Source organism: Balaenoptera acutorostrata, chromosome 18, assembly GCF_949987535.1.
Source record: "Balaenoptera acutorostrata chromosome 18, mBalAcu1.1, whole genome shotgun sequence".
Lineage (NCBI taxonomy): Eukaryota > Metazoa > Chordata > Mammalia > Artiodactyla > Balaenopteridae > Balaenoptera > Balaenoptera acutorostrata.
This window is the reverse complement of record NC_080081.1, coordinates 622,312-637,360: the sequence shown is the minus strand read 5'-3', so window position 1 is coordinate 637,360 and position 15,049 is coordinate 622,312. Positions and strand designations below refer to the sequence as shown.

Here is a 15,049-nt window from a genome sequence, read left to right as displayed (position 1 = left end):
ACCTCCCAGGAGAGGCAGGCTCCCTGGGAAGGCAGGGCCCAGAGGGCTCGTCGGCAGGGGCATTTTAATGTTGACCTCAAGACAGGCTCTCTACGTGGCTTCACAGCCACGTCCCAGGGAGCCACGGGCACGCCCCCGGGTGTGACTGTCGCCAGGCCTGGGCTCTGGAGTCTGCCTCTAGGCCACAGCCCAGAGCACGAACCCAGCTCTGGCTAGCCCCTGCCGCCCCCCTGCTACCCTGCTCGCAAGGTGTGTGCTGGGGGGCTGCAGGAGGGCCGCCCCTCCTCCAGCGGTCACAGCCCAGGTCGAGCCCTCCCGTCCTCACCAGCTCCAGGCCCTCAAGCCAAACGGCCAGGAAAACCAGACATGCTTCTAGAAAAAGCAGTCACCTCAGACGGGACCTGCCGTGTTTCCCGGTACCGTTTGCATTTTGCGTAACTCGGCTAAGCAAACTTTCAAAGTTCCAGTACAAGAGCCCCCAAGGTCACTGGCTGGGCAGTTGCGTAAACAGGAGATCTGCACGTTTGCAAAAATCAACGCAAACGGGCTTCCCAGAAACGGTCAAGCCAGTGAAGGATGGAAAGGCAGAGAAGGCCTCGGACGGCCAGGCCCTGCGTGCTAGGGACGGGGGTCTCTGTCCAGAGCAAACCTGGATGGGCTGTCAGCGCACAGGTTGCCTGGGGTCCGGAGAGAGCTCTGGGGGAGCCCTCCTTCCCGCCAGGCTTGCATCTCTCACCAGCGGGGCCGAGCCCACGGGTCAGAGAGCAAGGGGAGCTGGGCACCTGGGAGCGGAGGGCAGAGGGGTCCCCACCGCCCGAGGCGCTGAACCTTCCCGGTCGGGAAACAGAGCTGGACTCAGTGAGGTTCCAGAGGGAATTCGGGCAGCGTTGTAGGGAGGCCGCTCGTCTGGGTCGCACGGATGCTGGTTCCGTGGGCCCTGGGGCCACCTGCCTCAAAGCTTGTCTCCAGGTGGACCTGAACCAGGCCTGTGCCCTGTGGGCACAGCGGTCCTGCTCCACTGCATGTCCCCTAGAAAGTCTCCTCTGGGGACAGACGTGAGCAGGAAGCGGACCGTGAGGAACCACGGCGGGGGTGGGGGTTTCAGGGTCTGACTGTCTCTCCCGAGGGTGAGGGACCGCTCACCTGTACCCGCGGTCCCTGAGGGGGGAGGGCGAAGACACGCCTGGGACAGAGCCGCGTTTGGAGGGGGGAGGGCAGAGCGGCTGTATGGCTGCGGGGTGGCAGGGGGAGGGGGCGGGCTTAGAGAGCCGGCGACCTGCAGAGGCAGGGTCCCTGGAGGCCTCCGCCCGCTGCAGGTGCAGCCGCCGGCCCTCGGGGCTGGAGGGTGACGTTTCCGTTCTGGAGGGACCCTCACGACAGCCACCACGAGACCCTGATGGAGGTACCAGAGCCCTGGGGAAAGTCATCCCGAGCGAGCATCGCCCGGCGCGACTTGAATTACAAACAGGACGGGGTAGCTCTGCATCAGGAGAGCCCGGGGCGCGTCACCGAGCGGGGGTGTGTCCTCACCGACGACGCGGAGGGGAAGCAGGGCTCCTGCCAAGAACGCGGTTCAGCCCTGGTCGCCGAGGTGCCCACGTCAGAAAGAACAAAGCAGCTGGGAAAACACGCTACACGAGCCTTCGAAGGAAACCAAGAGGATGCGGGGGGAGAGGGCACCGTGCGGGTTCTCGTCAGGGGCCCCTTAACAGGAGGGAAGCCCGGGGGGCGGGCTGCCGGCGGAGGGAGGGAGACAGACACACAGAGACACAGAGACAGAGAGTCAGAGACTGAGACGGACAGAGGCAGAGCGCCCACAGGCGGGGCCCGTGCTGACACGCTCGGTGAGGGGGGATGAGTTTGCTGTCCCCTCGGACGGAGGTCAGAGTGTCTACCCCCTCGTGGCGCTGAGCGAGGCTCTCCCCGAGCGTCCCCCAGGCCCGCTTCCCCGTGGCACTTGGTGCCCCAGGAGGGCTGGTCTCACCGGGAGGTGGTGGGCTCCCCAGCCCTTCACAGGAGCCCCGCTGGCCCGGCCCGGTGGGCGCCCGCCCCCGGGCAGGGGGCCGCTGCCCCGCTCTGTTCGGGTTACCCCCCCAAAGGGAGCCTCTGCGCCCGGCTTGTCCGAGACAGCCCCACCGCGCTGTGCCGCCTCATCTGCTCTGCTTTCCTTGACGGCGAGACGTGCCCCTGTGTCTCCCCGCCCCCGCGGTCCAGGCCCGGTTCCCGGGGGACGGCTCCCGACCCCCGACCTCCGACCCCCGACCTCCTCCCCAGGAGCCGCCCCAGCTCCGTCCCTCTCGGCCTCGGCCTTTCATTTCTCTGTCTTCCCCTCTCTTCGCCTTAAACAGAAAAAGACAGGACTGAAGCCTCTATTTAGGACACTGAATTATCCGGTAAAATATCCAATAAACCCGCTGTCCTCCGCGGGCCGCCTTTCTCTGCGGGGTCGGTTTCCCGTCGCGCCGCGCGCCGAGCCGGGCGGGGCCTCTGGCCGCGGGCTGAGCATGGCCGGCCGCGGGCCGCTCGCCCTCCTCGCCCTCCTCGCCCTCCTGGCCCCGCGCGGCGCCCAGCCCGCAGGTAGGCGCCACCTTGGGCATCCTCTCTGACTCAGGCTTGCGGGTGGGTGGGTCGGGGGCTTTTGCTGGGAGCCGAGGGCCCCCGGCGGGACCAGCATGATCTGAGCCCAGCTCCCGGTCTCTTCGCCGTTCGTGACAAGTATGTTGGAAGTGACCGTGTCCCTCGGGGTCCCCGGGGGCCCAGGTGGAGCCGGCCGCCGGGTCCGGGGCTCAGGACTGGGTAGGGCACGGCTTCTGGGGGAGCCGGGAGGGCACCCCAGCCCCTCCATGCCCCCCGCCCGCGGGCCCCTCCCCGTCCTCAACCTTCCTTCGCATTCAGACCCAAACCAGCGGCCGCAGATGGGGGGCCCTGGAGCCCTGCCGCCCACGCGACCAATGCGCCCCCCCCGCCCCCCGCACCCAACCGGCGGCCAAGGTCAGGTCGCCAGGAGCTCAAAACACACCAGATTGCAGAGGTTTAGCACAGAAATCAGAATGCAAACTCAAATTAATAGTTTTTTTTAACAATTGTTGTGTGTTGAAACAAGTATTTTGGATCTATTGGGTTAAATAAGTATATTATTAAAATGATCATAACCTCTTTCCTTCGATGTCCTAAATGTCCTGGGACACTCGTGACCGCAGGGCCTGCATCCATTTCTCTCGGCTGCGCTGCCCACCTCAGCCAAGGCTCCAGCCACTGCCCCCCTCCCTCCCTCCCTCCCTCCCTCCACGCAGCAGACAGGGTGACGTCAGATACCTCTTACAGTCAGTCGAACCTCGGAATGAGGCCTCAGTAAGAGACCCCCCCGCCCCGCCCCCGGCAGCACACAGCTCACAACCGCGTACAACTGTGCACAATCGTGTACGACGTAAACCGCTGAAGCAGCCTAACAAAACGAGGACTCGTGAAACCCTGTCCTGGAGGGGCCATAGATCAGATACCCAGAAAAACCCTCCCGGTAACACTGAAAGCAGAGTAAATATTTTATCCCATGTTTGCTACATGCCCCTGCCTGGCACAAGGGAAAAGACCAACGGGAGCAAAAGAATGAACGAGGCAGTGGAGCACGCCCACCACCCTTGGCTCCCCTGGGAACCCGGGACCTCGCAGCCCCAGGCGCAGAGCCTACACGGCCCGAGGGGACCCAGGAGGAGACCCCACCCCAGCTCAGACCACGCTTGGCACCACGTGGAGGAAAGAGACAAGCTCCCCGGCGGGACACTGGCGCTCGGTGGAGAAAGAGAAACCTCTCCGGAGAAGCAGTCACTGCAGTCGGCCCAGGGGTCTGCGGCGACTGCTTGTGACTGCGGTGACACCCCAACAATCCAGTGTCACGTCGGGGGGAGACATGGGTCCTCGTTGCCTCGGGCTCCCTTCTCAACCTGGGGCCTCTCATGGTAAAAGAAAAACCCAAACACACAAGGAAACAAGACAACCAGAAACTTGCAGGAAAAAGAGTAGAATCAGACTCACAAAAACCTTGATACCCAGACACAGAACACAGGAGACGTGATAGAGATACGACAAGAAAACAGGAGGGCTTCCCTGGTGGCGCAGTGGTTGAGAATCTGCCTGCCAATGCAGGGGACACGGGTTCGAGCCCTGGTCTGGGAAGATCCCACATGCTGCGGAGCAACTAGGCCCGTGAGCCACAACTACTGAGCCTGCGCGTCTGGAGCCTGTGCTCCACAATAAGAGAGGCCGCGACAGTGAGAGGCCCACGCATCGTGATGAAGAGTGGCCCCCACTCACCGCAACTAGAGAAAGCCCTCGCACAGAAACGAAGACCCAACACAGCCAAAAATAAATAAATTAATTAATTAAAAAAAGAAAAAAAAGTAATTCTTAAAAAAAAAAGAAAAGAAAACAGGAGACATTAAAATGCCCAAACAGATGTGAAAAAGAATCAAACAGAACTTCTGAAATGGAAAAAATATTCATTGGAATTTTAAAATCCATTCAATAAATGAATCAACACAAAGCATTCAGGGAAAAGATTCTCCTTTACAGCAGAATGCCGATTAGTAAGTGCAGAAGGAAGGAGGGGTGTAAAGTCACTCTTCTGCAATTAAAATGGTAATAACTGATTCAGGAAAAACTACTTCATTGACGCTGAAAACACTCGGCTAAAGACTGTTGGGGGACAGGACATTCCTATCCCCAAACATCTTCCTCACAGTGGAGAAATCTGTGGACACCACCTATGCAGTGTCCCCCAAACTTCATGTTCACCCAGAACCTCAGAATGTGACCTTAGTTGCAAATAGGGTCTTTGCAGGTGTATTAATTAAGAAGAGATCATCCTCAGTTAGGGTGGGCCCTAAATCCAATGACTGGTGTCCTTATGAGGAGGCTCTACTCAATCCTCCCCGCCGTGAGCCTCATCCTCATATTCCAGAATGACACTTAGAGCTCCAGCCATCACATCTGTGTCCCAGGTAGCAGGATGGAGGGAGGGACAAAGAAACGGCCAAGGGCCACGCCAGTTGTCTTTTTCAAGAAGGTTCCCAGGAACCTGCTGCCTAGCCCTTCTGTTTGCATCTTGGTGGCCAGCGCTCATCCATGCGGCCACCCTTAGCACCAGGGGAGTCTGTCCGCGCAGCCGTGTGCCCAGCTAGAAATCGGGGGCTCTTGTCCTGGCAGAGGACTGCCCAGGGGGCAGCCTCTCAAGCCCGGTCTCCACCCCTTCCTCGCGGGCTCCCACCCTCCTGTTCTAAGCTCACTCCTACTCACCTGGCTGCACGTAAGGGACATCGTGGTGAGCAGGAAGTAAACTTCTTCCCGGGTCTGAGGGTCAACCGTTGGGTCTGCCCCTCCCAGCACCGCAGAGCCTGGCCCTCAGGACGCGGGTGGGAGTTCTTGGGTTGCCCACCCACGCTGAGGCGCCTACACGCCTGTCTTGCTCTGCAGTGTTTCTTCCCACCTCAAAAGCAAATGAAGTTCTGGTGAGATGGAAACGAGCCAGGTCCTACCTTTTGGAAGAGCTCTTTGAGGGAAATTTAGAAAAAGAATGTTACGAAGAAATCTGTGTCTATGAGGAGGCAAGAGAAGTATTTGAAAATGACGCATCCACTGTATGTATCCCCCCTGCCACAAACTCACATGCTTTCTGATTATTCTGCTGCCTTAGAAGATGTATTTTCTCAAAGAGACTAAACTAAATTAATTAACCTATTTACTTACCTGGGAGGTTGATCTAATCTTAATTGTACAGATGAGGAAACAGACACGCAGAAGTGAAATCACTTTCCCCAGCCAGTTAGTGGGGCACCGGGGATGGCAGCTCAGTCCCACCACCTAAACTCTTTCTTCAGATTAAGCAAATTAGCACATTGAGTGGCCGGACTCCTCACAGAGGTCATGCAGCTTGACAGGACTCTGACGGAATTTAGTATTTTTAATAGAGATGTAATTGTTTCAATGTATCAGCAACGCAAAGATCCTCCCTAGGATGCCTACGTGGTAAGAACATCTCTCATAATCTATAACTTGGATTACATGCGACAACACGTACACTCTAAATAATACAACTGAGACCTTGCCATTCTCAGTTACGCATAAGCTTATCAATCAGGAGACAGAAGGGCTGAATATTTGTGTGTAAATATTTCAGAATAGTACAATATGTAATAAAGACTTCCCAGTTTTACATATTAAAGCAGCAATATTTAAAGGTGATTCTGAACAAAATGTTGACCCGTTTCTCTAATATATTTTTAAAGTATTTTAAAATCATAATTTCTTAAATGCCCATGTATAAGAAAATGAAATAGACCATCTTTAATCAAACTAAGAGAAATTAAAACTTCCTGGTAAAGTTATGCTTGAGTTGTTAGAAGTCCGAGTATGATTTGGGGAGATGCAATTACTTATATGTTTACCCTCCAGGCCTTAAGTCTGAGTAATTCTCCTAATTTTAGGTACCGCCACCCCAAATTAACATCCCCCCGCATACACACTTTAAAATTTTTAATCCTTGTTGACTTGGTTTATAAAAACAGAAAAAGTGATGTGAATTTTTTACATCTGCATCAGGCACTCTGCAGAGCGGGGCCATGGAGACAGGCCCAGGAGGGGAAAGGGCCTCGGGAGGCCGTGGTGTTTGTGCCACGTCTTAGACTGTTTTCCCTTCCTCAAATGGGTCACTGTAAATAAATACTGAATGGGACATGGGACATGGGTGTATTAAAGATGATATTAAGTAGATGTAAAGAATTTTACATTCTTTGTTTCAACCAGTATTTTCCTATGAAGTGAATAAAATCAACATTTTCTTATTTTCAAGCCCAGCCACAGGAGAAAACATGGAAAAACAGATGTCCCATTTGTAACACTTTTATGTTTCTCTTGTACAGGATGAATTTTGGAAGACGTATCTGGGTAAGTGTCTCCTCCACCTACTCCAGGATTCTTTCCTCTTCTCCTCCCTTTAAGGTCAGGGGAGGCAGTTGGCTCACGAGGGCTGCTAACTTGAGGCCAGTGGATTCCAGATTTCGAGCCTTGGGCTCCTGGGACCCCTGACCCAAAGGAAGGGCCTGGCACTGCCTGAGGACGAGGACGAGGACGAGGGTGGGAAAGGCCCCGGGGTCCCGCCGGGATTAGGGGGAAGCTGGAGCGGCCTCCCGGGCTCCCTTGGGCCTCGTGCTGAAGGGTCAGACCTGGTTGAGGAAGGCGAGGTTTGGGCGATGCTGGGCGTCCCTGCGGGGACCACGGTGACAGGGGAGCTCGAGGAGGCACCGGCGCTGGTCACGCGGCCGCCCAGCAAGGAAAGGGGGTCTTGGAGGGACGTCGGAGGGTGTTACCCGCAGGGTGTCCTCACGTCCCTATCGGCAGGCGGCTCCCCGTGCGTCTCCCAGCCCTGCCTCAACAACGGGTCCTGCCAGGACAGCATCCGCGGCTACACCTGCACCTGCGCCCCGGGCTACGACGGCCGGGACTGCGCCTTCGGTGAGCACCCCCGCCCGGCCTCCGCCCCGCCCCCCCGGCCTCATGCCCCGCCCCCGCCTCCGCCCCTCCCCGGCCTCATGCCCCGCCCATCCCCTCCTGCCCCGCCCCCGGCCTCCGCCCCGCCCCCACCCCGGCCGCACCGAGCCCCGCCCCGGGGATGAGCAGGAGGAGGCCCGTGGGAACCCGGTTTTCCGCCGGGAATCACACCTTGTGAACGGCCCCCTGTTTCCCCCGTGGGGTCCCCTCTTCTTCCTCCCAGCCCCCCGCCCCGTCCAGACCATTCACGATCTACTCTCCGCTCTCCCGGGGCCCGGCTGACCCCGCTGGGGGTGATGGGCCTGGGGGGCCAGCCTATGAGGGGGCCGCACCCGGCTCTCTGGGTCGTGGGTGCGTGACCCGGCCTGCAGCTTCATCAGCTGATGTCCCTTCAACATTGTGAGACTGTATCCGTGGGGGGTGGGCGGCGCCAATTCCCGTCAGTGGTCGTTGGTGCGGCAGTGAAGTCGCTTAACGCCCCCGAGGGTCACCGAGCCCGTTTCCGGGACGAACGTTACGTCCAGCCTGGATCCCTGGCTGAGCGCCCCGCCCAGTGCTGTGTGGACGCCCCAAGCGCAACTCGCGCCAAAGCAGGGCTTCCGGCTTCATCCCGCACGTGTCCCCTCCCCCGTCCCAATGCCCACCTGGAAGAAGAGCCTTAAAGGGAGCGGCTGCTGCGGCGGGAAGTGAGCCCACGGCCGGGAAACACGGATCCTTGCGAGGGACTTGCAGACCCGGCCCCGCAACCGAGCCGCTGCTCTGAGGACGCAGCCCTGACTGCTCCACGCCCCTTCCTGACGCGGGAGTCCAAACGCTCCCCTGGCGACGTTGGGAATGAAACGCCAGAGTCCCGGTGCGCAAGGAGATTTCGGAATGGCGATTTCCAGGGTAACATGTCCGGTTTTCCCTTTTTCCCTTTTCAGCTAAAAATGAATGTCACCCTTTGAGGACGGATGGGTGTCAGCACTTCTGCCACCCGGGGCCGGGGTCTTACACGTGCAGCTGTGCGAAGGGGCATAAGCTGGGCCAGGACCGCAGATCCTGCATCCCCCACGGTGAGTGCCCCGCCCTGGGCCTCCTCCTGCAGGGACCTCTGACAGGCCACCTCCTTCTCCGTGGCTGGGCGGGGGGGGTTCTCCTCCTCCGTGGCTGGGCGGGGGGTTCTCCTCCTCCGTGAGTGGGCGGGGGGCTCTCTTCCTCTGTGACTGGGCCGGGGGTTCCCAGTCCCCTTCTGGGCTTGCCCGGGGCCTCCGCGGTCTCTGAGAGCGGGTCGTTTAATCTCACCTGCTCGGTGTCTACACGAATTATCTCAACCTAGTGGGCATCCAGGAATAGGCTGAAGGGTCAGCGCCACGGATAAACCCGACGTCTGCCCTGGGAGGCACTGACTTTTCTTTTCCTGTGGCCACATGAAGACAGGTGTGCGTGCGGAGCCCTCAGCTCTGAGTGCCTTCTGACGTCACAGGGATGCGAGCAGGACCTTCCGACTTTCCCGTGGCAGGTAACAGAAACATTTTATGAACGTGTTTTAATCTTTTGTTACAAATTTCATCCTATTTGTCATCTCCACCGTCTTTGATTTAGGTGAACTACTTACAATATCAACATCACACTTCAAAGCACTTTCTCATTCTGAACTTACAGCTTCAGTGTCTTCAGTATTTGCACCAAATAAAAACAGAGTTTTATTTACAGCCATCCAAGGCCTTTCTTGGAGTCCAAAAACCGTTTCCAATGTCACTGCTCTCGGAAGATAAGCATCCTGGCAGCGCTCGGGTGGACGTGGTGGGTCCAGAGCCAGAGCAAGGCCTGGGCCCTGCTCACAACCAGCTGGCCGGAGTCCAGCTCCACTGCCATGTTCAGGAAACTTCTCTTCTTTGGCACTATTTCTGTTATTTTCCTGTTTCTCCCTTGCCTGGTTTGGAAGCCAAACATTCTGTTCATCCAGTGACAACCCTTGCCACTGAAACGTTCGTATCTAACTTAGCAATACCTGAAGTTATTATGTTTACCCTTCTCCCAAATTATTTCAAGCACCTCCCACTAGGCTCATCTGCTATTTTGACCAATATTTTCTTTTCTTGCTTTTTTAGTAACTCCACAAAATAAGTATTATTTTTAATCATACCGCCCACATGGGTTTGGATTTACCTACGTTTTGCATTTTCCTTGCATCCCAGGCCCCTAATGCAGATCATCCCCTTCTGCCTCGTCTGTCCTTTAGAACAGCCCTGTCAATAGAAACACAATATCGGCCACAGACGTAACTTAAATTTTCTAGTAGCCACGTGCATAAAAGTAAAAACAGGTGAAATTAATTTTGATAGTGTGTTTTACTTACCTCAATACATCTAAATATTATCTCAACATGTAATGAATAGTAAAAAATGAGAGACAGTCACATTTTCTCTTTCTACTAAGTCTTTGCCCTCTGGGGTGTACAGCCTTTTACTCTTGGAGCACATCCTGGCTTGGACCAGTCAATCTCAAGTGCCCAGTAACCACAGCGACCACCATGGTCGACAGAGAGCTTTACAGGGCCCTTTGGTGAAGGGGCCGCCTCAGCCCCCCCGTGCGTGCGCGTGTGCGCATGTGCAGAACGCGTCTACTTCGCCCTGCTGCTCGCAGGCAGGCGGAGCCGGGCAGAAGCGTCCGGCCGCTGTGTGGAGGCCCGGCCAGACGGCGGACACAGCTCAGTGACCAGCGGACCCGAAAGGACCGAGGGAGGGGACATCAAGTGAGAGGCGGGGTGGGGGTGGGGATCTGTCCCCAGCGGGACCGTACCTTTGCTGTCTGTCCTCCTGAGCGTCCGTCCATCTTCCAAGTGTCCGTCAGTCACCCCTTCCCGCCCCTTCCCTCCGTGCGCTGAGGCGGCCTCAGCAGTGGGTGGGCTGGGCTGGGCTGGCTGGAGGGGTGTGCGCCCATATTCTTAACCACGACACTATACTGCCCCGAATCCTGCAAACTGGCACCAACTCTTTATTGTCTGTTTGGTTTTTAAAGGTAAAACTAACAAATTCCGGAGGAGAAGACTTCTGTGGAGGTGTTCTAATACAGGACAATTTTGTACTGACAACAGCAAAGTGTTCACTCTTGTACAGAAACATTAGTGTGAAAACAAGTAAGTATTTTATCATTCTTTTTAAAAAAAAAATTTATTTATTTATCTTTTAATTTTTGGCTGCGTTGGGTCTTCGTTGCTGCGTGCAGGCTTTCTCCAGTTGAGGTGAGCCGGGGCTATTCTTCGTTGCAGTGCGCGGGCTTCTCATTGTGGTGGCCTCTCTTGTTGCGGAGCACGGGCTCTAGGCGCACGGGCTTTAGTAGTTGTGGCACGTGGGCTCAGTAGTTGTGGCTCGCGGGCTCTAGAGCGCAGGCTCAGTAGTTGTGGCGCACGGGCTTAGTTGCTCCGCGGCATGTTGGGATCTTCCCGGGCCAGGGCTCGAACCCGTGTCCCTTGCATTGGCAGGCAGATTCTTAACCACTGCGCCACCAGGGAAGCCCTATCATTCATTTTTATAAGATCACGTTGGAAGTAAAAACTATCCTATGTAGAAATAAAATTTTTAATCTAGAATTTTTGCTTCTAATGCAGTACAGACTGAGCTTATCTCCCTACTAGTGAGATCACTCATAAAGTCATAAAGCAACGGGGATACCTAGTGGAACTCTGGGCACAGCAAGCAGACAAATGCGGAAATATTTAGTCTAAGGAGGAAATCACAGCTGATGAAACTGTCACTTAACTTGACACCGACATGGAGCAGCTCAGATCCCCGTCCGCCCCGGGGCCTGGGCTGTGCTGTGAACTGCTCCACAGTGATTCCCAGGACCCGCAAATCCACGCTCCATCCCCAGACATTTTTCAGTCAACAGAACGTCAGCCTAGAAAATGACATCTGGGGCTTCCCTGGTGGCGCAGTGGTTGAGAATCTGCCTGCTAATGCAGGGGACACGGGTTCGAGCCCTGGTCTGGGAAGATCCCACATGCCACGGAGCAGCTGGGCCCGTGAGCCACAATTGCTGAGCCTGCGCGTCTGGAGCCTGTGCCCCGCGACGGGAGGGGCCGCGATAGAGAAAGGCCCGCGCACCGCGATGAAGAGCGGTCCCCGCACCGCGATGAAGAGTGGCCCCCGCTTGCCGCAACTGGAGAAAGCCCTCGCACGAACCGAAGACCCAACACAGCCAAAAATAAATAAATAAATAAAATAAAAAAAAAAAAAAAGAAAATGACATCTGAAAAGCCAAGCTCTGATTGGCTTGGAGAGGTTCCTCCTAATTTCTTCCTAGTCTTCCGACCGGTTCAGCAACCCGCACAGCGCTCCGCGCCCGCGCTCCCGCCCCCGCGAACACCTCGCTGGGTTTCCTAGAGGAGAGTGTGGGAGAGGCCCCTCCGTGGGGTAGCCCCTGTCCCCTGCGCGCAGGAGCCGGGCGGCGGGGCGCACGGAGTCACCTTGACCCCCGGCCTCCTTCCAGGTTCCCGCTGCCGGGCGCGCGAGGCCCCGCCGGCGGTGGAGGTGAAGGGCGTCCACGTGCACACGAGATTCGAGGCGGACACGGGGGACAATGACGTGGCCCTGCTGGAGCTGGCGCGGCCCGTGCGCTGCCCCGACGCCGGGCGGCCCGTCTGCACTGCCGAGGCCGACTTCGCCGAGCGCGTGCTCCTCCCGCGGCCGGGCGTGCTGGGCGGCTGGACCCTCCGCGGCCCCGAGCTGGAGCCCGCGCGGCTGCCGGTCACACACGTGGAGCCCGGAGAGTGCGGCCGGGCCCTCAACGCCACGGTGACCACGCGGACGGGCTGCGAGCGGGCCGCGGCGGCGGCCGGGGCGGCGCGGTGGGCGGCGGGCGGCGCGGTGGCCCGGGAGCACCGCGGCGCCTGGTTCCTCACCGGCCTCCTGGGCGCCGCGCCCCCCGAGGGCCCCGGGCCGCTCCTGCTCATCAAGGTCCCCAGATACGCGCTCTGGCTCCGGCGAGTCACGCAGCGGCCGAGCTCCGCCAGCTGGAGAGGCGACCACGGTCACGGACGCGACGGGGAGCCGGTGCTGGGGTGACAGCGCCCCCAGCCCCTCCCCCGGGACCCCTCATCTGAGCAGAGCCCCGGACGGGAGGGGGGAGGGGCGCGCGTCCAGCAATAAAAGCAGAGCTGCCGGCACCGCACGGCGCTTTCCTGAAACGCCAGGGAACAGGGGGCTTCCGTCCAACATTGGTCGCGGGGGCGGCGGCGTCACAGCGACCTCCCCGCCTGCCCCGGGAGGGCGGAAGGGGCGGGGAGCACGAGGGGCTGGACGGCAAACCGCGGGCCTCTGCGCGGGCCCGACCCCGGGGCGGGAGCCGCGGAGCGGCTGGGCCGAAGGGCCGCAGCCCCACGAGGAGGGCGGCGCAGGGACCGCGCGGCGAGCCCCGCGGCCCCGTGACGCCGCCGCCTCCCCCCGCGCAGACGGACCACAAGTCCAGACCGAACCGCGCTTCCCGCAGACCGGGACCCGGGGGGCGCGTGGGTGCACATCACGTCTATTTCCCCGTTAATTTCTAAGCCGGAAGTGCCCAGTTCCCCCGAGGGAGGGAAGGGCTCTCACGGCTGACAGCTCCGTGGCCGCCACGGCGGGGCCCGAAGGCAGCTCCCGCCAAAGGCACAGGCGGGGGCGGGCTCCTTCCTGACCCGCTGCTGGGGAGCGGAGGGTTGTTTTAACGGGTTAAAACTGTGACTTATACACTCTCCTCACTGGAGAACGGAGTTTAAACACAGTTCAGATTTTTAAGTAACAATTCTTAAACTTACACGATGCTTGTTTCATTCCTGATATTATACTTCAACCCCAGAGTTAGCCTTTTTTTGGCCAATCTGCAGATGCGCTGGCCCATTTCTTTGAAAGGACCTTGGCAAAAATAAATATGTGAATCTGACGCAAACTAACGGACAGGGCAGTGGAGGAACAGGAGTGGACTTTGAAGTCTTACTGAAGTGTGGCTGTGTTATCTTCAAACTGCCATAAGGTCATCAGGCCACTGCTCTGAATGGCTACCAAGGATTTAAAATCCAGCGGATGAGCGCTGCAACTTCTACACAAATCATTCTGTAAAGATACCTGCAATCTCGCTGATGGCATTAATTTGCCCTACAAATCTGGATTTGCTAGAGTAGAAACCCTACCTGGAAATTATGACAAACACACACAGCACAGGCAGAGGTAAGAATCTCCCTACAGCATTTACGGGCTCTATAAAAACAAGGACCACTGCAGAGAAAGATACAGGCCTGCAACGCAGCTGAGACGCAGAGGGCCATGCGAAAGGAAAACTGCTCTAGTCACGTGTATAACTCAATAAATGGTTAGAAACCACACGAGGTAAGCACATCGAAACAATAAAACTCAAGAAAAGGGAACTTGATTAGATGGCCACACCCATTCACGCCCGGGTACAGACCGGCTGCTTCCACGTTTGGGGGTGGTGTGGACAACCGCGCCAGGCCTGTGTTCACACAGGCCTCCAGACCAGTGGGAACGCAGGGTGCTCGCGCCCGAGGTTCTGTTTCTTTCATTGCCAAGTACGACCTCGTGTTGTGGTTCACGGTCAGTCCCTGGTTTTCGGTGTCACAATCAATCTACTGTTCAAGAAAATACCTGAAAGTGCTGAAAATGCCCAGCTTTCTACGCTATGAAATCCAGGCACGCTCCCAGAAGTCCAGTGCTCACCCCGCAGCGAGGACGCAGCTCTCGTCCGTGAGGCCGTGCCCGGCCCCGCAGAGCAGCGATGCCGTGACAGCAGTGCCCCGGGAAACACGGACTGTCTCCCCATGGCCGTCTGCGCCTCCCCCAGGCCACGCCCTCCTGCTCAGGGAACTGGTGGGGGGAGGCGGCTGGGGGCCTGACACCCACGGCAGGCCGTCCCCATGCCCAAGTCTGGACGTGCCCAGGGCGGAGGGCACACTGTTGGCTCGAAGCCCAGCTCACAGGAGTGGGTCCAGCTCCACCTCTTCTTTGGGGCCCTTGCTCTCGGAATACGGCTCCATCCCACTGGAGGGGCCCACGTGGAGCCCGACTGAGCGCCAGTCAGAGCCCCGGGCCGACGCCCTTCAGGGTGGGTCACTCGTGCAGCCCGGGAGAGCCCTGCAGAGGAGCCACGCGGAGCACACTGCACACTCCTGAGCCAAGCGGGACAGTCGGGCTGGCAGCCGGAGCAGCTGACGCGGGGGGCCAGATGGGAGGCCTCGGCGGGGTGTGTGTGTGTGTCCGTGTCCATGTCCCACAGTGGCTCTTCTCCGCGCAAAGGGCACAAGCAGCCTCCAGGTTTGGTGCCTTTGCAGCGATGAGCAACTATAGCCCATGACATTTCCTTCTTTAGTAAGTTTTGCACAGACAGAGGAAATACGCATACTCTGAAAAAACAGCTATGACACCTGGAAAATTTAAATCAAAGTAATTTCAGCTTGTAAAAAGAAGCATTAAGTTAACCCAGCATTTTGATCACACAAAATGTTCAAATTTAACATAAAAATAGACGTATCCCA

The 15,049-nt window shown here is 57.8% G+C and overlaps 2 protein-coding genes across 3 annotated transcripts in view; both read left to right on the top strand.

Moving 5' to 3' along the window:
• Window positions 1-1,731: 1,731 nt before the first annotated feature.
• On the top strand, window positions 1,732-15,039 carry PROZ (protein Z, vitamin K dependent plasma glycoprotein). Of its 2 annotated transcripts, XM_057532917.1 has the most exons (9): window positions 1,732-1,844; window positions 2,349-2,577; window positions 5,470-5,633; window positions 6,915-6,939; window positions 7,393-7,506; window positions 8,466-8,597; window positions 8,958-9,043; window positions 10,546-10,663; window positions 12,016-15,039. In XM_057532917.1, the coding sequence occupies exons 2-9, from the start codon at window positions 2,505-2,507 to the stop codon at window positions 12,588-12,590; spliced, it is 1,287 nt and encodes a 428-aa protein (XP_057388900.1). In that variant the 5' UTR covers window positions 1,732-1,844; window positions 2,349-2,504; the 3' UTR covers window positions 12,591-15,039. The 2 variants fall into 2 exon arrangements, with proteins under 2 accessions (XP_057388900.1, XP_057388899.1); XM_057532916.1 differs by lacking the exons at window positions 1,732-1,844; window positions 2,349-2,577 and having other exon boundaries at window positions 5,597-5,633; window positions 7,368-7,506.
• Window positions 12,181-15,049, top strand: part of CUL4A (cullin 4A) — a 68,662-nt gene continuing 65,793 nt past the window's right edge. The window contains exon 1 of the mRNA XM_057532915.1: window positions 12,181-12,184. The gene's annotated coding sequence lies outside the window, so the exon portion shown is untranslated. The remainder of the gene's footprint in view (window positions 12,185-15,049) is intronic.

Coding starts and splice junctions, on each gene's coding strand:
- PROZ (XM_057532917.1), top strand. CDS start 2,505: ATGGCCGGCCGCGGGCCGCTCGCCCTCCTCGCCCTCCTCGCCCTCCTG. Junction 5,634..6,914: donor TTGAAAATGACGCATCCACT/GTATGTATCCCC, acceptor TCTCTTGTACAG/GATGAATTTTGGAAGACGTA. Junction 9,044..10,545: donor TTCCGACTTTCCCGTGGCAG/GTAACAGAAACA, acceptor TGGTTTTTAAAG/GTAAAACTAACAAATTCCGG.